This window comes from Plectropomus leopardus, chromosome 7, assembly GCF_008729295.1.
Source record: "Plectropomus leopardus isolate mb chromosome 7, YSFRI_Pleo_2.0, whole genome shotgun sequence".
NCBI classification, from domain to species: domain Eukaryota; kingdom Metazoa; phylum Chordata; class Actinopteri; order Perciformes; family Serranidae; genus Plectropomus; species Plectropomus leopardus.
Window position 1 is genome coordinate 11662198 of NC_056469.1, and position 23522 is coordinate 11685719.

The following is a 23522-nucleotide window of genomic DNA, read 5'->3' on the forward strand; positions in this document are numbered from 1 at the left end:
GACAGGAGACAGGAGATGATGTTCAACAAGGGGCCACAGGCTGAAACTGAACCCGCAGCCGCTGCAGGAAGGACACAGCCTCGGTACATGAGGCACCTGCTCCTTCGGGTGAGCTACTACCCTTTAAAACTTTACAGAGTCCCTTTTTTTACAGCAGAAATGTTGACCTGTCATAGCAGGAAAGGCACGGGTGTTTAATTAACATTAACAATAGCTCTGTCTCTTCAAATGTCCCAGTAAGTCACAACAGTGTGACAGCAAGCCGGCAGGAACAATAGCAGGACCCTGAAACTGAGGCAGCTGAATAAAATGCAGCCATCGTTCACTTTATTTACACCTGAGCTTTTCCTGCTGTGACATGCGAAAATAATAGGGAAAAGGGCATAATTCAAGTTTGCGATTTATGAGCAGGAACACACGAATCCTAATGCAGTATAATCGTTCAAGTAGTAGTGTTACATCAAGTACAATAGAGTGTTGTTGTGTACTTTTCACAGTACTTAATAACTTGCTGTCTTTAACACAATGTAACTGGGGTCTAAAGGAATTTATTCACATCAGAGGCCAAGGTCATGGGTGCAGTGTGTCGATAGCTTTTTTTTATAGGTGGATCAAAGTGTTTGGAGTCATCCTCAAACAGCAGAGGGAGGGGCGTTGGCGGTTTAGTGGATAGAGCGGGCGCCCCATGTACAGAGGCTGAGTCCTTGCCGCAGCGGCCGTGGGTTGGACTCCGGCCTTGGCCTTTTGCTGCATGTCGCCCCCTCTCTCTCCCCCTTTCACACGTAAACTCTGTCCTATCAAATAAAGGTGGAAAAAGCCAAAAAAATATTTAAAAAAAAAAAAAAAAAGTTTTGGGAGAAAAGCATGACACCTGGATCCAGTCAGAATCTTGGAGTACCGGTCTGATCTGAGCCCTGCTGTTCTCCTCCCGCTCCTTCCAGCTCTGGCGTTGCCCCGGCCAGGACTCCTGTGCCAGGAAGTGAGACTATGTTCACTTCCTGCCAAAAGGTAAAATCGTCCTTGGACAAGCCAGAATATCGAGGCTTACAGTGTCTCAGGCAGCCATTACACCTACTTCTTGGAGCGTTTGAACAGATGAATGTGAATTCCAGATCAAACACAACCAGAAGAAAACAAACATCTATGGGGAATTGATTGGTTGTTTTTTTTTACCCCAGCACTGCATATCTGTACAGTATTGTGATTGAATTTCTTAAGATATTTATGCTGTCTTTCTCCAAAGAAACAGTTTACGGGCTCTGCCTGTGATATGACGAATGCTGTTTGCGTGCACTTTCCACAAATTGAACCCTTGTTGTGAAATTACCTGTGACTTCCCATGTTGTGCGGTAAACAAGATTAGATTTGCAGAATGGCAATTCAAAGTGAAGTAGAGTGGAGAAATGAATGAGTCAACATCCGAGATCATTTGTTGCCAGTTAATATCTTCATTGGCGAAATGCTCTTAGGGCTGCGTGACGCACTCTTTGGAGGGGAAGAGAAATTAGGGATTTTTGAAAATGCCTGATGCAAGTTTATTAAAAGATTAGCTTCACCTAGTTTCATCTCAACACAAGCCTTTGTTTGTTTCTCTTTGGAACAAAGACCCTTCACAAGAAGCCAGAGCGGCAGGAAGGGAAAGATTTAAATCATATTGAGTGCATTCCTGCAGATGTTTAAGAATGGTTTGTTTATGCCTGTTTTTCATTGTTGAGTAAATTCATTTAGTATCTCCAGTAGAATACTTCAGTTATCTACAAGAAACCATCTCATTCAACACTTCAGATAGTAGTTTATCTAGTATCATAGATAGTATGTAAGGTACTAATACTTTGCTTATTATGCTCACTAACCTGAAGATAAATGAGCACTTCCTGTATTTATAGTTGCCAGTAGCAGTCACAACTCTACTAATAAAAAGCTCTTAATCAAACCTGGAGCTGTGAATTTATAATCCAGGGATGAAAAATTAATTTCTGAACATAAATCAAGTGTCCTCATGCAGACACTGCTCTCTTGTGGTTCTGTCAACTTACTGCATCATGTAAAGATAACTAAAAAACTATCTACCCAAGCTCCCATTTACAAATACAAGTTTGGTAGCATACATTTATGAGAAAGGAAGCTGCAGCTTTTATTTACATTCAACAGGACTGGAGTACCATGAAAAGATGCTCCATCTGAAAAATTAAAAACAAGTCATCACTTAAAAAAAAAAAAAATTCAAATTCAACCAGATAGTAGAGTTGTCCTGAGGTACAACTCTTTGAAAAAAAAATCCACGAACACAGGCAAAATGTTAACAATATTAATACTAATGAAAGAAACTGTCTTCAAAATTCTGCCACTAACACATTTCTTTCTTGATAGACAAATAATAACAAAGGCACTGGTTTTTCATGCTGAAGGAAAATGTAGCGTACTACGTCCGGTTGCTGTTTCTCTTTTGGCTCTGGATCTTTCTCCTCAGCATCTGGTCAGGAATCAAATCTGACTGTTTCACATCTGTGTTCCCACAGCCCACCACAGGACAGCTAGAGGACAGAGAAGAAGTGGGAAACTTAACACGCTTATGAGGTACCTCAACACAAAAACATATGCAACTTCACACAAACATGAGCAAGAATGTGTGTAAAAATCTCTGCATTGACACTGACAGACACTTCAGGGAGGATGAGGATAAAGTGTGCCTACCAGTACAACATTATTTCATCAGTCATACACCTAATCACAATGGGGTCGTCTTGAGTATCGCTGCTATAATTGAGCATGTAAGGTGTGCACAGTGACCGCAGTCAGGACTCAAGACAATAGGCAGCTTTCTTTGACAACAACACGGACGGGGACTGGGATTTCAGCGGTGTTCCTTTAGGAGCCGCCACATTTAATTTCATTCCGACATCAAAGCGGTATAATAAAGAAAATGTGAATTAAGGCAGACTGTTGGTCCCACCACACCAGCCCGCCAGGTTGTTTACCGCTGCAAAACCTGACTCAACTTTCCAACTGTCCTCCAAGGGAGAGCGTCTTACCGGCATTTCTTTTTCTGGCTTTGTTTTGTTTTGATCAGGCCCAGTATGGCTCCTTCATCATAGTGGTGGTTACACTTCTTATTCTTCATCGGGTTCACCATTTCCTCCTTGAATACAAATTCACAGTGGTGTTACATAATGAAACACAGAGCAGAAACACAATTTAGCCTCTGAAAGCTCACATCAAGGTGGTTTTTGGCATTCTGCCCAAACTAAAACTAATATATTACTGACAGAAATTAGGTAGAGCTGTATTAAGATGGAAATCTGTTAAAATAAAAAAAAAAAAGCATTCAATTGGAATATGTACATTTGTAAAATAACACATCGACAGGCTGGAGTAATGTACCTGTGTGAGTGGGCAGATGTAGTTGACTTGGCTCTGCGTAACAGCAATGTCCTCATCGAGTTCCTCCGTGTTCTGTGCTGACTCTTGGTTGGCTGAAAACGCAACATACATACAGTTAGCTTCCAAACGTCCAATCACAGTAGTAACTGATGGACTGGATGACAAGATGGCAGAAGATTAGGCAAGGGTGGGACTTAATGGGATACAGCAACATGTCCCACTTAGGAGGTCATAAATCTAGAGGTAATTCTACATGTTATCGAATGCAAGACAGCGTTTCCACAGAATTAGAGAGTATGTGGGGTGTTAGGTTTGTCTTTCAAATCTCTATGTGTCCCCTCTCTAAATTCAGAGTTTTTTTGTGGGTTGTTGTTTTTTTGTTTTGTTTGTTCCATGTAGGGTGGATAATTGATCTGTTAATGGTTCAGGGCTGATCAGATTAGATCGATGGATGAGAGGAGGAGCAAGAAATACCCACCCACACATAAAGCAATCTCTGTTTTTAGCCCACGTATAATTCCCCCAGCGCAGCTGCAGCTATTGACTAGACATCTTGGACTGGAATTATTAAAAACACTCATGATGCCTCCTTAAACTCTTCCAGGCAGTGATGCAGTGGCCCAGGCAGTAGTGCATATTCTAATTTCTGTAGAATATGTGAGCTTATCTCTCAGTAAGAATATGAGGTCATTTGGCCCTCACTCAGTAATCAATAATGAGGATCGATGGGTTAAGGCTTCACAGAATACAACAGAATATGTGGACTGCCTGCATATGAAATTATCTCATATAATCACCTTGAAATATGTTTTCTCACACAATGTAACTTTTGGGACTTGTAATCAGACTGGGAAAATAACATTGCCGCAGCAGCAAGTTCACTTATAGTGTCTACAGAGAAGCTAAATATGTGGCATTGTCTGTGTGTGGCCACGTTTTTAATACAGGTTGTAATAAGGACAGCAATTAAAAAGCAGAAAATAACCGCTACAGGGTGACAGGCAAGCATAATTATTTATCAGTAAACAAAGGGAGTTGTGTGTTTTAAATTACGCTAATTATCCTTAAAAAAAAGGACACATCCCAAGATTTCTCTCTCTCCTTGGCTGAGAAGCCCTCCTGCAAGCACAGCTATTATCAAAGTCTATTATAAACCCTAAATACATTGCATTGAGTCGAACAGAGCATAAATTCAGAAGGTTTCTCCTTTATTTCTTGGCCTTACCTTGGTTGAGAGCACTCTTGATGCTCTCCTTGAAGGCCACTACTTTCTGGTGATTCTGTAGATCTGCATCAGAGAGCCTGGCTATTCCCTCTGTGAACTGCTCCTTCACTTTGGCAGACAGGCTGAACATGGCCTCTGGCTGCTGTGCGGTATCCTACAGAGATTGAAGCAGATTGGGCTTTTTTACTTGACCTTTAAAATTACAGTCAAATTCAATGCTTTCTTTGACATTCAGAACACCTTGACATTAAGACTTGCCACTCCAAAAATTGCTGGGTGTACACATCATAGCATGAGCCAGCATAAGTGCTGAATGACCTTCCAAAGAACCAATCATCTATATGCTGCTTTTTGTACACCTAAGCCCTTATGCGAGTAATGCATCTTGAGGTTGACCTGTATATTTAGTATTAGGGGAAAGGATGCTTTCCACTTATGTGATTAGACTATTCAGGTTGCTCTCACCTCTGTGACTTTTTGCACAACTCCGACAAAGTAGTTAATCTCCCTGTCCAGCTTGGCACACTCCAGAATCATGGCCTCCATCTCTTTAATGCCAGGGTTCATCTCTTCATCTGTAATGAAACCACATGGAAAAAGCATTCAGATCATTTACTTACTACTATCAAAAACACTCCATTATGTGTAGTTATTGCATTTAAATCTTATTTACAAAAAAACAAACTGAAGAATTAAAAACAGATGTATTAGAAGTATAAGCATTCATGGTGCAGAACGACCTGTGCAAGTTTAATATTACACTGACATGCACATTTTCATACACATTACACAATCACATTTACTATTTTAAATGAGTTTTTAGTATTGTCATATTCTGTTATTAGTTTGCCATCACCTTTAAGTTGTCATTCTATCCTCTATGAACTTTTGTCTTTCTTATAACACTGGAATTTTAACCTTGATTTTACATGGAGGCCTCAAATAATCCCATTGTTTTTTAGATTGTGCAAAAACAAAAACATCACAAATATTTTATTATTGGATTGTAATAACTGATGCATGTAACGTTAGTGGTAACATACTCAATGTTGTAACGTTAGTTCGTCCAGACGTAGCTATTCAAACTACTTTTTACAGTGTAAAGTAGCATAAAATGGAAAATACCATAGTAACGCTAAAGTACAAGTAACTTACTTTATATAAAGCCACTCAACTAACGTTACTGTAACGTTACTTGAGTAAGCAAACTGGAAATAAACGAATTCAATCACTAGTACTATCATAACCTGTTATCCCGGTATCATCCCATCCCCAAGTTATTTTGTGGGTTTAAGTTAGCCGCAAAGGATAAATCATAGACTGAAAAAAGTCCAGAAAGACAAGTGTGGGGGACAAGCATACTGAGAGTGACTGTAATATTTACCCTGAGCTTCCGCCAGGTCCATAGCCACATCTGTCACTATGTCCATCCCTGTCCCGAGGTCTGCCTGACATGACTTCAGGCTCGACAGTGTTCCGTGAACGGCACTAAGAGACATTGGGATCGGTATCTTTTATCCTCCGTGAACAGAGACACTATAAACATAACCCTGACTTAATCTAACGACCGATAACTTACGTTAGCCGAGCTTGCTAAAGTTAACGTTACCTGCTCACGATTTGGTTAGCTTAGCTAGCTAACTGACGAGCTACTGTTTGAATTTGAAGTTGCAGTGTCAAAATCTGCATCAAGTTTGTTTATTAATGCGATAATGAGGATAACAACCAAGAGGGAAAGACATTAGCTACAGGAAAATTAGCAAATCACCCGCGGAAACTGCAGAGAAGTACAGCCGTGGCTGGGCTGGTGGCTTAGGTCTAACTTCCGGGTTTCTTTTTCAAAGTAAAAGCCTTGACCAATGGGGGATGAAGAGAAAAAAACAACACATTTTTATGAACTTTTATTTATGAATTTCATTTGAAAATGGCACAAAGTGACAATACACAAAGTTGACGAGTTAAGTCACTGGGTATTCAAATTCTACATCTATGTACAATCAATTATTAGTGCATTATTAAGACATTTATGGTCAATGAAATGTGTAAGTAAACACTTCAAAAGGCTTTTTTCATGGTAGACATTGAAGCACTGGTGTAATCAATAAAATGAATTGAGGCTAAACTCATTTTAGCTGCTTAAATTTCAGGGTCTTGGTATTGTGCTGGTTACTTGTCATACAGTCTTGGCGCACTGGAACACATCAATAGAACATAGCCATTGATGTTATTAGTAACACCTGTGCTTTTCATACTATGATAAGTTAAAATGTCTACAATGAATAAAGCCATGTGGCATAACTCTGATGAAATGCTCCTCCAGATCTTCACAGTATTGTTCTGAACTCATCAAAAATGAAACTGGGCACATGGGCTTCAGCCACCTTAAGAATGCAGAGAAAATAAAGAGAAATGTATGTTATTATCCCACACTACATACGGTAAAAATGCAAAAAATAGTGCCTGAAAAATGTTTATAGTTGTGTCTCATTCAGGGCATGATGCTATATGATTTACCATTCCCTGCAGCTAAAAGATATTGCATCTTACTGTGTAACAATATAGTTGCGTACAAGAGTACAATAATCAAAATGTAATGCTCAGGCTTCCCTAACACTAACTTTTTCCACATTTTAGAACATTACTAGCAACATTACTAGCAGCATTACTAAGGCCAATGTTGTCCTACCTTGCGTGACAGTTTTGTGTACTTCACATAGTCTTCCAGAAACATCAGAGCTCCCACCACATCAGAAGGCATGTCAGGGATCTTTTGACTATGATGGGGTGAAATGGAAACTCAAGGATGAGTTCATGAAGCCATAACAGGATACCTTTCATATTATTCAGAACAAGCAAACAAAAACAGAAACAATATTTTTTCATAAAACTACAGAGAAGTGTTGTGTTATTTTCCTTCCCAAAGCATTGAAATTTGTTTGTTACCTTGTGCATTGCTCCATGATAGAGCGGATGAACTGACCAATGAGAGCCAAGAACTGGTGTGTGTATCTTGAGTGAAACTGCTTGAGCAGGGTGAGCATGCCGAGCACTAGTGGAGGCCAGTCAACTGGATCTGTGGCTTTCCTGCAGGTCATTCCTGGGAAAACACAAGACATCAGTCGTGTGGTCACTGACACGTGGATGAAGCCTTATATACCAACTCTAGCACAAGGTCCATCTCATCGTTTCTCAAAGAATCTGGTGTGTTCACAATCCTTAAACCTTCTTGGCCCAATCAGTGACTTTCTACATTTCCCAGAGGAATGCTGTATGTGTGCTAAATACAGTAAGAAAAAACTATAGCCAAACTATAAGAGACAGAGCAGCCAGTAACGGTTGTGAAACCATGTTGACACACTGGTTTGACCTGTTACAGTCACAATTGTGCAACTTAATAACACATCAACCATAGTATGATGAAAACTCTGATGTGGTAAACTGAAGAAAAAAAAAACTTGCCTTGGTTTTTGCTGTACTGAAGTTTAGGCAGCTGTGCAATAACAAACAGGAAGTTGATGATGGGAAAGTAAGGTAGGCGCTTTGTGGTGATGTAGATCTGTGAGAAAAAAACGGAAGACAGATAGTCAGTGTTTTGCAATGCATAACCACACAAAGCAGAAAACAGAGAGAGTGAAGAAACACAGGTGGCTTTGGCTTCAGTTTGAGATGGTTTCAGAAAATCAATAATTATTCGTCAAACTCCGATCACATTGTGTGGGGAGCGACACCCATAATCTGCAGACCTTGTTGAGTGGGTTGTGAATGCCGGCAGCCTCCAGGTAGGCAGTGATGTCATACAGGAGAGTGTTGTCCTCTTTAGGGTAGGGCAGCGATGGATCCTGGTAGTGAGCTTCGATGTCGGCCAGCAGAGACCTGGACAGGGTACAATAAGAGTTAACGTATGGTAGATAAATAAAGGAGTTTGAGGTTTGAATTAGAGCGATATTCGTTTATTAACTGGTGCTTGTGCTTCATTTTCAATCAGGCATTGTTAGAGCACATGTTTTATAAAGATTTCCCCCCCTTTATTAGACAGGAGAACATACAGAGTGAAAGGAGCAGAGAGAGAGAGGATGACATGCAGCAAAAGGCCGCAGGCTGGAATCGAACCCACAGCCGTTGTGGCAAGGACATAGCTTTTGTACATGGGCCACCCGCTCTACCAGGTGAGCTAGTGGGCGCTGCTGAGCACGTTTTCCTCTTAAACAAAACAGCAAGCGCATTATTTTAAGTTATTAACAAACTACTAGTACTTAGTAAAATTGATAATAATGAAACATTTCTATACTGCACTGAATACATGTATCGTGAGGCTAAAGGCCGTAAATATAAGCAACATACAACACTTATAAGTATCTTTCCATGATAATGAAAAAAATGCAATACTTGCAATTAAACACAATAATAATTATAATAATGTGACACAAGTAGAAACAAACATTAGAAAGGAAGCACTGCACGCTCCAAAGTAATGAGACTCTACTGACTTGTTGAGGTTTTCCAGGGCAGCAGCCAGGTGTTTGGAGTCAAACTTGCAGGAGTAGTTCAGCTCGTTAGCAATCTGCTGTCTGAGGATCTGCATCTGACCAACCTACAACAAACACATTTATTTAAAGTTATTTCTGCAGCATGGCGACTTTACTTAGATGGAGTGGTGTGGAAAGACAGGATGGAGGGGGTCAAACACATTTTAGCTCATAAGTCATCTTCAAAGCATCAGTGCATCTAGACTTAAGTTATCAGTAATTATTTTTTCTATTCACATCATTAGAGTATATCATAGATCAGGACCTTCATGATGGCCTCCAGGTATGCACCCCAGATCTTTTGAGTTTTGGCCACAGCACTGGCGTACACTTTGCTGGCATTACCTGTTGCACAAAAAAAAAGATTCCTGTCAAGAAATTAAAAAAAAACCTTGCTCGCTGTAAGATTTCTGAAATGAATACCTACCCACGATGCCCTGCACTGGGTTGACAGCCCCCAGCATGGCTTTGAAAACATCCACCACAGCTTTGTCCCTCAGGATGTTCCTCTGAAGCAATATCAGGAAGTTCTGATGGAAGTAACACATTCTTAATGATGCAAATATATTAATATATGCATACTTTGTGTACTGAAGATACCATTTAAGTTCTTATACATCTGGATTCATTATAATTTGTGACCAGAAAGAGTCTTTTAGCAGCTTTGTCGCACAGCCTGATAATTTGTTGTTTTATTAAATAAAAATTACCTGAAGTTCCTTGACAATCATGAAGCAGAGCAAGCGGTCGAGTCCATTAAGGCCAAATGTACCCAGGGTGCTCTGAATCTCAGAGAACAGCCTGTTGTTGGTGACCTCCTGGTGGCTCCTCAGGTCGTACCAGGTGTTCATCTGGTCGATGTAGCATGTCACCCTGGAAAAAGGTCCAATGTTAATCAGAGAGCTTTTAAAGACTGTAAGATTCAGCATCCAGAAATACAACCAAAGCTTGTATCTCCATCTTTCTGATTAAAGCTCAGGTATTCTGACACAGAAAAACACTTAAAGAAATATTTCTTTTAGTTTGTTTGCCTCATTGTGTGACTTTGGTGTTTTAAAGAGCTGGTTCGTATTCATCAACACAAACAAACTACTGATTGAGGTAGTAGTAGACCAGGCGAAACTGTGTTTGGAGAGGTTTGTTTTCAGTGAAGTGTGGCTCAGAAGAGGAGAGCATAGAGAAGTTTTACTTTACGTTCAGTTCTCCGTCAGACAGGGCTGTCTGTTTGGAAAGTGCTGAGCATATGACTGGATAAATGAGACTTGGAGTATCCTGCAGGACTTGTGTGAGAATTTGTAAATGGATGTTTTGATTTAGTTTTGCTGTTGTTGAGCGCATTCCCGCGACTTCATCTCTTTAACAATTTTCTCTGTTTTTGGAATCTTCATTCATCGCAGAGGCACTTGAGAGAAACAAAGTTTTCTTGACAAATTTCAACATAATGGGGGGAATAATATATATATTGTAAAAAATATCTTTTGGGGGGTGACGTATTCCTTTAAAAGGATTTCGAAAACTGTTCTTTTTCAGTTTCACTGTTATATTTGAGGAGACATACTTGGGATCAGTGATCCGGAGGATCTCTCTGCAGAGACGACCAATGAAGGTGGCAGACTCATCCACAGAAGGAAATTTGGGGATGGGGATGTGGGTGGACTGGTGCACACTCTGCCAGTCCTGGATCTGATTGGAAGCAAGATAAAGAATTGATCAATCATCTCCTGCTACTGATTAACAGACCAGAGCAAGCAGAGCACGTCTTGTTGATTACAGAGAGACTAACTGATGTTGACGCACTATTCAGAGACAGTTAGAGGTATGCTCCTGTGTTGAGCCTGACCTTGGCTCTGAGGAAGCTGTTGCATTCCTGTTCCACATTGTAGTTGATGATACGGGACACTTCCTCCTGCCAGATTTTAAGGCCATATATGCTGACGTAGTCCTGAATGTACTCAAACGACCTGTAGAACCCGTCCATGGTGGCTGCCATCTCCTTCAACTTGGGCATCAGTTCACTTGGCTGAGAGAGCAGAAGATTCCTATTTTAATTTTTCATTGCTCTTATTCCTTGATTCGCACGGGGCATGGACATTAGTTAATTTTTTTAAATACAATATAATGAGCTAGAAGTTTGTTTGTAGTTTTAAGTTGTAATGTAGCGAAATCCTCTAATTGTAAATTGATAATTGAAAAAAAAATTTAAAATGAGAAGCTTTTCCACTATTACTAATTCAGTGGATTCTGTGACATATGCCAAATATGTCAGAAACTTGATAATGCACTATAAAATCCAAATTTAAAAATATTTAGCGATCAACAGACAGCAGATCTGAAGTCTGACCTTAGCTTTGGGGTTGAAGATCAATCCTTTGTGCAGAGCATAAGCTACCCTCTTCACCAGCTCCTTCCTGATGCTGTCCTCCAGCAGCTGCTTAGGATCCACCTAAATGCATGTTGAGGCAATTGTGTTTTAATATTCTATAATTATGCTACAATTAAAAGTTGAAACATTTTTGAGAATTCAAAATAACTATCACACCATCTACCTTAATGATCCCAACTAGGGTGGTCTTCATCATCAGGATCCCCTCAGTGAAAATGGAGATGTCGTGGGTGAGTTTAGCCACCTGTGATCACATAAAGAAGATGGATTTAAGGGCACATAAATGTCAAAATATCAGGATCATCTAAAGACAGAAATTTCAAAACAAATTAGTGTGATGAGACATGAAAGCCAGCAGACACGGTACTTGAACTGCATATATATTCTGGCCAAAAGTTAAACACTTGATTTTGAGGCATTTGACAAAATTTCTAGTCTAGCAAATTCTAATTAATGCATTTTAAGTAAGTCCCTGAGCCTTTTTTTGTCTAATTTGTATTCACATCCAAAGCAGCGAGTCAGTTTCAAAGAAATCTTCAGAAATGTAGCTAGTGTGACTGCCTCAGACTCACAAACAAAAGACAAGTTGACATCTAAACAGGACAACATGAAGCCTCTCTGTCAATCTGATATATAATGATTGATTTCATTGCTTTAATGACAGTGTGAACAACACTGCAAGAGCTACATGCACATTATAAAGTGAACAGTCGTTTTACTTCATAACGAGCCCCGAGTTGAGAGTAGTCCTTCAGCTTGTCCTTATCTAGCCGTGTAGGCACTTCCATGATGTCATGGATCTGAAGCTTGATGATCTTAGCCAGAGAGGTGAACATGCTCTCTGGGATGATCTGCAGCACCTGGAAAAAAAGAGGATAAAATACCCAATTTGAGCACCAACATGAATTTAATACCTTACCCCTCAGAGTTTTTTTTTTTTTTTTGAAGACAGAAGAGTTGAGATTAGTCTTCAAAAGCAGATGGCACTCCATGCTGTAGATGAAAAATCGTGTGTACAGCTAGTAGGAGCAAATCCTCTAGCATAATATAACATGGCGTGTGGCTGATGAAACCAGAAGGTAACAGTATCTTAAGGTACACATCCACTAAGTAGCTGTTTTCGGGTAAATTTGCCAAACAGATGGTGGTGGAAACATTAATCATGGCTGCAGGTGGTACTGCAGCTACCAAACAATCATTTACAGCATGCAGAGCTCATTTGTTAATGTTGTGCAACCATTTAAGACCATGTTCATTTGTGAGCGCCAAAGGAAACGTCCTTTCTGCTTATCAGATGCAGGACTGACTTTTGAAAAGTTGTAGGTAAAAACATGAATTGAATGTGTTGTACCTTTCTGACATAAGCCACCAACTCTCCGGAGTAGAACTGTGAGACACTGAGCAGGTCAGCGCTGTTGGCCTGGTTGATTCGCAGCAATGGAAGGTCCAACGCAGACGCCAGCTGGTCACACGAACACACACAGACAAAATAATTCTTTTAAAGGTCCAGTGAAATCAGAATTTTTTTTAACATGTCTTTTGCTGATCATCACCTATACACTTGCATCTGGCCTAACAATGACAAAGACAGTAGTTTAGTAGTTGTTCTCAACAGACTTTGTAATTTCCTTTAAAATAATAAGAAAAAACCCCATAAATGACTGATCCTTCCCTCAGGGGTGCACATTAGATTTGCATCCAACTAGATGCTCTCAACTTCACCAGCAGTGCTGCCAGTTTCACGTCTCAGCATTAACATGTAAGGCCTTATTCCAAAAATTAATTTATCATGGTTGTCTCTCTTGTCAGATTTGTTGATAAAATCTGCAAGTGCACTCAGTGTAAGTGGTGAGAAGTCCTCGACAACAGAGAGCAGACTGTCCGTTGGCAGTTCTCTGTGTAGTGCTAGTAGCTGCTGTCAAACTTGCAGGGGCCAGACCTTCTCATCCGCCCACTCCACCGAGTTCAAGTTGACTCGAGACTAACAATTCTGTCTGAATACAAAGCAAACTGTGTACGCCAGTCAATATCTTAATAAGTCCCTGCCCAGCTTACAGGAAGCGCATAAATATGTGTAATCAAATGGCACTCTGCTAGCCTTTTTATGGAAACTTTATCATCACAGGTAGCAAATTCTTCAAATCAAGGCAAAGTTATGGGATTTTTTTTTCATTATCATGCAAACATAGTCCTCACCTTCAGAAATGTCGCTCTCAGTTTGGTGACCATGGATGGGTTGACTCTGATGCTCTCCTGCATAATTAATGTGAAACTGTGGAATAAATCATAAGCCAAAAGAAAAAATAAAGATCAGTTCTGCTGTGGAGACAAAACATAAACACAACTGACTTCAATAAAGTCAAAACAGCAGCGGCACTGTGGTCTTCTTGATGCTTTATACAAAAAGCTAAGCAGACTTTTTTTTTGGCTGACAGTGTGAAAAGGCACTTCTGCAACTGTGTCTGTGCTACTGAAGAGCTCCTAACAAGAAATCGTCTTAATTACAGTAAAAGCATAAAATATTACAGAAAATTACTTATGCGGCACTCAACTGTGGTGTGACTGTTTTTTAAATATTCCTTTTTTGGTTAAATTATGTGTGCTTTATAATATTCTTCAACTTATTATCAGTATTTTGTATGGCTATAATGTATACCAGTAAGTACGTACCTGTCAATTATCTGCCATGCGTAGGACAGGTCTCCAACTATCTGCATAGTAATGAGCACTTCTTCTTTGATATTGATGGTGCGGATCATTTGGTGCAGAAACTTCCTGGTGTCAGCCAGGAACTGACACACCTGTAGGTTAGACTCCAACTGGTGGAACTCCTGGACCTGAAAAAACCCACCACAATCACGTATCTGTAACCAGGGATTGTAGGCGCTCACCTTGTAGTCTTATTTTCCTGAAGCTTAAAAAAAAAAGTTATCAGTGGTCATATAAATAAACATAACCCAGTGTTTATGTGTATTTATGCAACCATTTTCACCATCATATTGGTTCCATTTCTTATTTTACAGCAGACCATGGCAGGACAGACAGAAGGAAATGAGGGCCACTAAGCCAAAAAAACATTATGTACTCTGGTGTGTCTCTACAGAATTTATATGCATTTCATAGCAGTTAATTTTGCTCTGCAACTGTTTCCATACATTGTTTTTGGATCAACTTATCTGCTCTATGCACAAAGCTCAGGCAATCAAATAAAATCACTCAGCTGCAAAATAAATAACACAAAAAATATTTAAATAATGTCAACAATTTCAAATTGTATGGTCAAAGTAGGGATGGGACAATGTAGGATTTTTTTGTGGATAACAATATGAAAAAGAATTCACATTAAGGTGATGGTGGGGAATTTCCATCATTGGCATAATGGTAGAAATCGTGTCCAGCAGCGCCCAGAAAGACTGCTGAGCAACAAACAATAACAGTGATTCTGCAAAAACAAGCTGCATTGACACCAAGCTAAAAAAATGCAACAGATCTTAAGCATCAGTGTATTTCATGTCAACAGATGTGATGCAATTTTAAACACTTGGAAAACCTAGCTTTTTTAAAAAAAAAAAAAATCCACGAAAAAGCGTGTTCACTGAAAAAGGAAGCATCCCATATACGATGCAATAAACAAATGTTTCTTAACAAAATGTAAGATGAAGTGATTCCAGTATGTTTTTGTGCCATTTTAAGAGTTTTAGGGCATATTTTGAGGGTTTTTATTATAATATTTTGATCGCAATTATTTTGACATTGATAATTGTGGCATGAAATTTTCACATCATCCCATGCCTAGTCAAAAGATCAGCACTGTCAGTTTGATGTGAACATGTAAAACCAGCGTGAAAAGTCTTTCTCTTGCTCACCTCCACAAGAGCCTGAATGAGCTGAACTGTCTTCCTCCCGGCCGCTGTGGAGTCCTCATAGTTCAAAGACTCAATCTGCTTTGAGATTTCTCTGAACCAGGCCTGCAAGTTCTCTGTGAGGAGCAACGTAAAGGTGTGTTGTACAAGAGGAGAAAGAATGTCATCAAAGTATTTTTTCACAAGTGGTGGTTAAGAAAAATGGGTCTCGCTACTCGAGTTGGAGTCGCAGCTACAGAAGTGAGAATGACTGATGTAAATTTAATCCGCCTCTCTCTGCGTGTGTCCTTGCTGCATTTTTTCCCACTATGTTTCCTGCCTTAACATTTTTCTCTCAACAGCTTCAAGCTCAAACTCAGTTAAGTATTTGTGTTCCAACACTGAAATAATCCATGACATTCAAAGCATGAAACACTGCATGGCCGTGGTTCCTTCAGTCAGCCCCACTTCTTTGCTGTGTGTGTGTGTGTAATCCTTTCACCTCTCCCATCCAAACAGTGTAACTCACCATTTTTCTCCACCCTGGTAAGAGGTTTGACGCCGGAGAAGACTTCGGCCAGCTCAGTCATTCTCTCTGATCCCTCCTTCTTAAAGCTCTCCCATTTGATCTGCTTCTCTGATAGCATCTGCTTGAACATCTGGAAGGGGGACGGCACAGACGCTGAGTGGATGTGGAGGGATTAGTCAGATGAGATGTGTAATGAGAACATTAAATTTGTGTCCTCTCCTAATGATAGACTGGCTAGCCATATGCTGCCTATGCTAATAGACAACAGCACGGACGTACCTGAGGAGAAACACAGTTGGCTCGATGACTTTGGAATTATTTTGGCATTAATTTCACAGAGAGGAGCACAGCATGTTTCAGGGAAGCTTAACAACCTAGAGTTCATTTTCCATAATATTAATAACAATTTGCTCTTGGCTTTTGCTTTTCAAATTTCATTTACATTTATGATCCACACATTGCCTCGCACTGAGAGGAGACTCTCACCTCTTTGAGTGTGAACTCAAACTGAGCAGTGTCGAGCAGCAGCTGGAACAGGGTCTTGGGGTTGTACTTGGAGTCGTTGAGAACTTGGTCTTTGATCTGACGCAGTCGCTTGTTGTTTGGATCATAGGCTGCAAGAAAAGAACTATTTTATTCACAACATATTTTAAATGGTTAAAGTCACAAATTCAAAGTTTGAAGCACCTTTCCACCTCACATTAGAAAGACAGGGTTCCTGCAGCTTGAGGCAAAATACTTTTTTTTGGACATTTTGTTTATTTGGTTTCACTATTTAGCAACAATCAAATAATAATCTTCAATTACGTATGTTTCCAGTATTCCAAATGAGTATTTTGTTCATCAAGTATTGAGCTCATCCCTCTTAAATGTGATAGTTGTCCCAAATATCGTCACTAATTCTGTATAAATCTTATGAAAATTCTCAACTTTTTGACCGACTCAAAGCAAACGGTAGTGGTCGGCTTTTGGGAAGCCACACTTTCTCCAGGAGCTAGAATTGCTGAAGTGATGAGACTATGAGCAGGTGTAATAAAAAATCTAAAGAGACTCTTTCAGCCAAAAGTCCTCCATTCAGTTGAGCTTGATATCCTCCATTGAAATTCACACGAGGCAACATAGATTTAAGACTTTTTAGGACTTTTGTGCTGTCACTCGGAATAAAATTAACACCAATTGTACACCATCCAAAGCTGAAGAAAAAAAAAACATGAAGCAATCAAATGTTCTCACCTGACTCTGCAGAATGCAGCATCAGCCAGCGGATAGACACGTTGCAGTCCCTCAGGCAGTTGAGCAGTTTGGGAATGTTGTCCAGGATGATTTCCTCCCTGAGGAAACCTTCCTTCAGCAGCTGCTGCACCTGAGGCCTCAGGCTCTCCATGCTCGCTGCATATCGACTGGCCTAAACACACAGTGACGGAGGTGGTTGGGAGATGTGGTTAAAAGTATTTTTCATCTTGGACGATAAATAAATTGTTCATTTACTTCCACAAGAGACCTTTAGAAAGCACACCAAAGTCTGCAAAATGACACACAAAACAATGTTTATGCGGTCGCCTCCTCCAGCTATCGCTTCAGATTTCATCATGACTTTGACACTGTGCTTCTTAGGTAGTACCCGTGCTTCAAGTCCAGCTCATGTACATTCACTATCTATTTACAAACTTTTTAAGACAAGTTTAAAAATGTCTTTGTAAAGTCGCTGGTTTAATTAGTGTTTCAATTTAGATTCTGCACAGTCACAGTGGATGACTTGCAAATTCTGTAGATGCAGTTATCAGGACCTGCATACAATAAAGTGCCACACTGAAGGACTGTAAATTGGATATGCTGAAGACTGTGTGACATTGAAGCCAATCCAATTTTTTTTTGAATACCTGCTCTTTGATATTAGCAGAGTCAAGGGTGTAGTTGAGAGCTATCTTGGCAGCTTTGTATGGTTCCCAGGCCTCCACCAGGTTCACTGTGATCCCCATGTAGATGCTGATAACCTGCAGACAGAAAACACTTTAATAAAAACCAATGAAAAATGGAGACAAAGCATGAAAGAAAATGTAGTAAATGCCATCAAATTTCATAAAATTGTTTAAATTCTGTTTGTTTCTACTGCCATATACTTATTGGTGCAGATTAAGCCTACGGAAAGGGAACAATCCTACCAAATAACAGATGTGTTACCCAGTTGTCAGGGAAGTACTTGTCCACTATTTCCCTCATCTTGGCCTGCTGGGTTTGCAGTATGGAGGGGCTGAAGTAGAGGCAGACATACAGCATGGCTGCCTGGTTAGCCAACGCTGTGCTACGATGCTCTGGTAGAGGGTACGCAGACACCTGGTGGACAGGAAGAGAAATGTGATTTCACACAATCTATAGCCACTCAGGTTGTAACCGGCTCATCACATCAGTTACAAAGAAAAACTCATTTAATAGGAAGCAACAAAATCTTTCACCAAAGTTTCAAACTTATGCTTCACCAAATGTTTCTCACTTGGTTGTATATGTCGTCCGAGCGCAGCCTCCCAATGACCATGCTAATGAACGTGTTACTGATGGGAACTCTGTGGAAGTAGCTCTCTGGGTAGTTGGCAGGCCGTTTGGCTCCAGGCTGGCTGGAGTAGCCCGTGCTGCGCAGGAGCTTGCAGATGTCGTCCAGGTTGGAGTCAGCTGATGAACGGGCAGCACTGAAAATATGAAACAATAAAACAACAGGAGGTGATTTAAAGACTGAGGTTAGGTTTGGCACAAAAATATTCAGATATTCCTTATTATCATTGGTAGAGCACAATTTGCTTATTAAATCATTTTGCAATAATTCATTTAGATGTCCAGTTTAGTTGGGTTCAGCCTGCTTCTGTGCCTTGCATTACAGTTCCTGTAATTAACTAAGATTTTGGGTGTAAGATATTGTCTCAAAACTGCAAAAAAAAGAGTGAAAAAATAAGATCACACGTCACATTTCAAATACATTCCCATAAAGAGATAATATTGCCACTGAGAGGCAGAAAGCAAGAGATAAAAAGACCCCACATACACCAACACTAATGTTCGCTCTAACATTTGAAGTGAATGCACATGAGTCATGTTAAGTGACTCAAATTTACCGTGAGCAGGCATCATCGGCCGACGAGTGAACTGGGCACATTGAGCCCATCATTCAGCGAGACAGTGTTGTGAATGTGTGTGTGTGTGTGTGTGTGTGTGTGTGTGAGTCACAGGCGCACCTGTATCTGTAGTAGGAAACAAGCATCCTCTCTCTGACCTCGCCTTCAATCTTCTGGTCAATGACCAGCAACATGACTCCATAAAGGTAGAGAGCTTCGCACTGGGATGAAAAGAAAACAGGCACAATCAACTTCATGAGTGTCTTTTCAGTTAGTTTTTAATTTATTCTGATATGAACTCGTCAAAAAGAGACATTTAAAAGATGTATTGTTAGCTTGTTCCTGTAATGTTACAAAATTAAAACTGATTTGCATTTGTGTTACTTACTAAAAGCTGTTTTCCATCCTCATTTAGAAGCACAGTCTCCAGGGTCTGCTGAATATAAACACCCTCATGTAGGTCATCCAGATATCTGAGGAGTAGAGAAAGTAATATAATACCGTCTTGTAATATCGTCTTTATTATATTTTGTGATTCAATGAGGAGAAAAAAAAAGCGTGAGGAGGTGTAAATCAATGTCAGAGACTGTGTTTTTGTTGTTTGTTTCAATAGGATAGCTCAAAACATGTTATCTGATACTGGACTTTTACTCTTAAATTTAAGTGAATATGAAATAGCATTGCAAATCCAAAGCACTTTCCTTAATCAATTATTAGTCAAAGTAACGATTAATTGTTATTTGAAAAAAGCATAAAAACTTAGCTTTTTCAAAAAATACAAAATGCGTTTTTTTTCCCTCAATCAAAGCTCACAGCAACATATTGCATATACTCTGACAGCATTGCATAGCCTATCGATTACATTTCACATGTAAAGAGTCCGTTCCTGTCTTACCTGTTAAGATCCACTATATATTTGTGGACACTCTCAAAAGCCAAATAGAACCTGGACAGAATCTCAATGTTGTTTTCTCTGAATTCTTCATCCAGGTCCTGAAGCTCCGGTTTGGCTTCCAGCTTCCCATCGTAGTACTCTGGACCCTGGTGAAGAAACAACATCTTGATACTCAACCGGCGCTTGTGTCTTTATGAAAAGGTACACACACTTCCTGACATAGGAGACACTGTTGAACAGCTGTTGCAATAGGAGAGAAATAGTTTTAATAAATAATGCGCAGAGCTACAATGTTAATATCCTAAATTCTAAGAAAAACCTACAGCTTCCCTATAAAACAAGTACTGATATTATGAAGTTATTTCACTTGCAACAAAATTCCCACCTCCTCTTGCTTCCAGTTACACAAATAATGGCTTAATTATTGACTGCATTACAATAAGTATTTCCCATCTGCCAAGTTTCTACAAAATGTGCATGCACTTAGCTTGCGACAGCACTTGTATGTCAAGCTGTACTAATTGGCAACACCTGTCAATCCATACCTTAAAGTAGCTAAAGTCACAAATAATGTCCCCGTATTTCTGTTGGTCACTCTTGTCCTTGAGTCTGAAAACTGCTGGGATGAACTCAGACAGGCGCAAGAGTTCAGCGATGATGGCATTTCCTCTGGAGACTATCCTGAGGACGGCCTGGCCGCACAGGTTGTTCTCGGCCAGGAAGTCCACCATGGCGGCTGGAGGAGGAGGGGGAGGATGCACAAAACAGCCACACCTTGACCCTGTGTTTTGGCTGACTGCTTGAATACTCCTAATGGGGAAAAAAAGAGAGACATGATGTTTGAAAACAGGTAGCTCAATTTAAGACTTTTTGTTGCAGGTTTTTATTTTTTTTATTTTTTTTATCAGATAGAATAGTTCATCCCTGCTTAAGGGTCTTTGAGCAGCGATTTAAACACTAACCTTAAATCTTTAGGTAATGTGGCATGAATAATATTAATGCATTCACATGACTGGTACAGACACCTCTCTTCACCAGGATATTTTAAATTATAATAAAATAAAAGACCAAACAAAAATCAAAAACGTACAACCCATTTAGCCTAAACACCCAATACTAAATCCAATGATCCTACATTCAATTGATAGCAAAAATCATCAAATGGCATTACACAGTAGTATTACAGTTGTTCGCTATTACATTTATGTATTCACATTCACGTGTACAGCACTATCGGAGTACTTTGCATGAGAATTGAGGTTTTCTCACCAGAAAACTATGTGACAAGCATTTAAATTACTTTAAAGCATTAACGTTATACTCATTTGGACGTCTAATGATGTGTTTGTAACATTTTGACACCCCTAGATTTCACGATCTACATTTATAAAAAATTAAACACACTCGTTTAGCGTTTAATATATTTATCGTTTGTTAAAATATAAGAATTTAAGGGGTGTAGTTATTATATGGCCATGCTATCGTTAGCATGTAGCCTGCTAGCTACTTTGATTAGCCCTGATGCTGCAGACGACAACACATGAAGCGATCCAGTCACATGGTGGAAAACTGACTTTTCTGTGTCTTGGTGATTTGTTTAAAATAGCCGAGCGATGTCCAAAAGTTCTAGTTTGTAGAGAAAGACTTGCCTCTTTGGACCTTCTCTTCCCTGTTTACTTCCTCATGACCAGTCACATGACTCTGCCGCTGAGTGTGTTTGATTCTGGTTACGCAGCGCGCCGGAGGAGGGCGGTGCAAAGTATGGCCTGCCCTGTGCTTTGACTTTCACCACCAAACGTTAATTTACTGTATGGAACAAATATTTTTATCTTCTGTATCGAAACGATCGTGGCTCAATAAACAGTTTTAAATTACCTACAGTGATTTAACCCGCTAATGTTCAAACATATTAACAATCAACATAAGTCACTGAGCAAACTACATTTCACTAAGATAAAATGGGTCAGCCGAGTTTATACTTTAACAGTGCAGTCAGGTCCTAAACTCAGTTAGCCCTTTGACATTGGCCAATAATTAGCAAAAAGATTGTTAAAAAGTGACCCCAAAAAATAAATATATATATTGTGGGGGGGGGGGGGGGGGGGGGGCATACAAACAAGTAAATTACCTAGAATAGTGCTGATAATGAAAAATAGTTATTTGTTTATTTTACATGTTTTCTTATATTTTGTGACATATGTTTAAATATTAAATTATTGTATTTCTAAATATATTTTTTTGTTTTTTTTTTCTTATTTTTTGTGATAACTTTCTAACATTCCTCTTCTCTTTTTTTAAAACTAATTATTAGATCATTTTCTTGTGACCTTGAGCTAATTTCTTGCAATTGGTGGGACATTTTTTGTCAAGTTGATCATTGCCTTTTGCCCCATGTTCTCAAAACCAATTTGCTCAGGTGTTAAAGGGTCAAATGGCCTGTGAAAGGCATATGAACGCTAAAAACTGATGCCGATCCAGGTATCAAAGGGTTAAGTGTAGGCTAAATGTTTCTCTAGATGGCGACAGAGATCCACTGTATCCTCATTTTATCTGGCTCACTGTTCCTCCACCACACTGAGGGTCTGTGAGTGCAGATTTCTGGCTCCACAGGGGATACAGTGATTTGCAGGAATGGAGAAGTGAGAACAAGCCTGAACTGAAATTAAACCATTCTACTGTAGAGAACCGCAGAGATAAATCTACAGCTAAGAAACGAAACATCCTGTAGCCTTCAGTGGACAAGTATTCCCCTAAATTGTATTTTCTTGTACGTCTCTGAGGGACTTTCACGTCACTTTAACAGCAAACCTCTCATTAATCATCAGAATGTTATACAATGAAAATAATGAACCCTGCTTGTAAATACTGGAGTCTACCACCTCCTGTGTCTGACACGGCTGAGAAAACTGACAACCAACATGTGGTCAACATGGATGGATAAGCACAAGCCCTTGTGTTTCCTTCAAATTCTGATTGAATTGGACTTTTATTGCCAATAAGTCTAACACACTGGCAGGCACTTCCTTTGAGCAGTGTGAGCCGGAGGTTAATAACAGTCATACGGAGACAGCTGTTTGTTTGACCTGTCACCTGTCTGTGTGGCAGAGCATGGTTTCATCGCAATCCTCAACCAGCCGACGTGTCCGTGCGCCATAGCGGATTGTCTGTCCTCATCAGTCAATGTTCATATCAATGATACAACACTGCTGCATTATTATAATTGCATTTTTATCTTTGATATGCATATATTCTCTGCTTCAGGGTATATTTACTGATTATCTTCATAACGCTTTTGCTTCATTCATTAGTGCAAAGTGGTGATTGACAGGGAACTGGGACGCAGAGGGTGAGACATACGGCAAGGTGAGCTGCGTTAAACGTCCTGAACAACGCGCTTCTTATCTTGCCGAGCCACTGGAGCACCAATATTTCAATGCATATTATAGTGGGGACATGGGAGAAAGACGGACGGATGTAATTTAGATTCATAGCTCACCTCCTCATTGACCCGGCTGTCCACAAACTACACACTGTGTCCCAGCAGCCGCTGGATTTATTACCCGTTTACCATCACACCAAGGTCACATTCTCAGCGGCACCTGGGTCAGCTATATGGGCTTCCTGGGAAGAATCATGA

General features: G+C 39.9%; 2 protein-coding genes and 1 long non-coding RNA gene across 4 annotated transcripts; 1 reads left to right on the plus strand and 2 right to left on the minus strand.

Annotated features, from left to right (window-relative positions):
- On the plus strand, positions 1-23455 carry LOC121945357. Its single transcript, XR_006105954.1, has 4 exons — positions 1-108; positions 2520-2577; positions 19981-20086; positions 23194-23455. It is a non-coding gene; the product is annotated as an uncharacterized LOC121945357 (long non-coding RNA).
- nsmce2 (NSE2 (MMS21) homolog, SMC5-SMC6 complex SUMO ligase) lies at positions 2110-6416 on the minus strand. The gene is made up of 6 exons (XM_042489487.1): positions 5991-6416; positions 5072-5181; positions 4607-4760; positions 3382-3473; positions 3033-3139; positions 2110-2534 (listed from the first exon to the last, which is right to left on the minus strand). The coding sequence occupies exons 1-6, from the start codon at positions 6103-6105 to the stop codon at positions 2423-2425; spliced, it is 690 nt and encodes a 229-aa protein (XP_042345421.1). The 5' UTR covers positions 6106-6416; the 3' UTR covers positions 2110-2422.
- Positions 6495-21544, minus strand: washc5 (WASH complex subunit 5). 2 transcript variants are annotated; one of them, XM_042489483.1, is made up of 29 exons: positions 21460-21544; positions 20431-20695; positions 19886-20031; positions 19379-19463; positions 19111-19211; positions 18378-18570; positions 18068-18220; positions 17767-17880; positions 17120-17291; positions 16373-16500; positions 15887-16016; positions 15382-15494; positions 14186-14352; positions 13712-13787; positions 12867-12977; positions 12235-12375; positions 11679-11759; positions 11474-11575; positions 10973-11152; positions 10691-10815; positions 9843-10005; positions 9560-9662; positions 9398-9477; positions 9094-9197; positions 8350-8479; positions 8066-8162; positions 7550-7703; positions 7293-7380; positions 6495-6987 (listed from the first exon to the last, which is right to left on the minus strand). In XM_042489483.1, exons 2-29 carry the CDS (start codon positions 20614-20616, stop codon positions 6931-6933), a joined length of 3480 nt encoding a protein of 1159 aa, XP_042345417.1. In that variant the 5' UTR covers positions 20617-20695; positions 21460-21544; the 3' UTR covers positions 6495-6930. The 2 variants fall into 2 exon arrangements, with proteins under 2 accessions (XP_042345417.1, XP_042345418.1); XM_042489484.1 differs by lacking the exon at positions 6495-6987 and having other exon boundaries at positions 7365-7437.
- Positions 23456-23522: the final 67 nt, after the last annotated feature.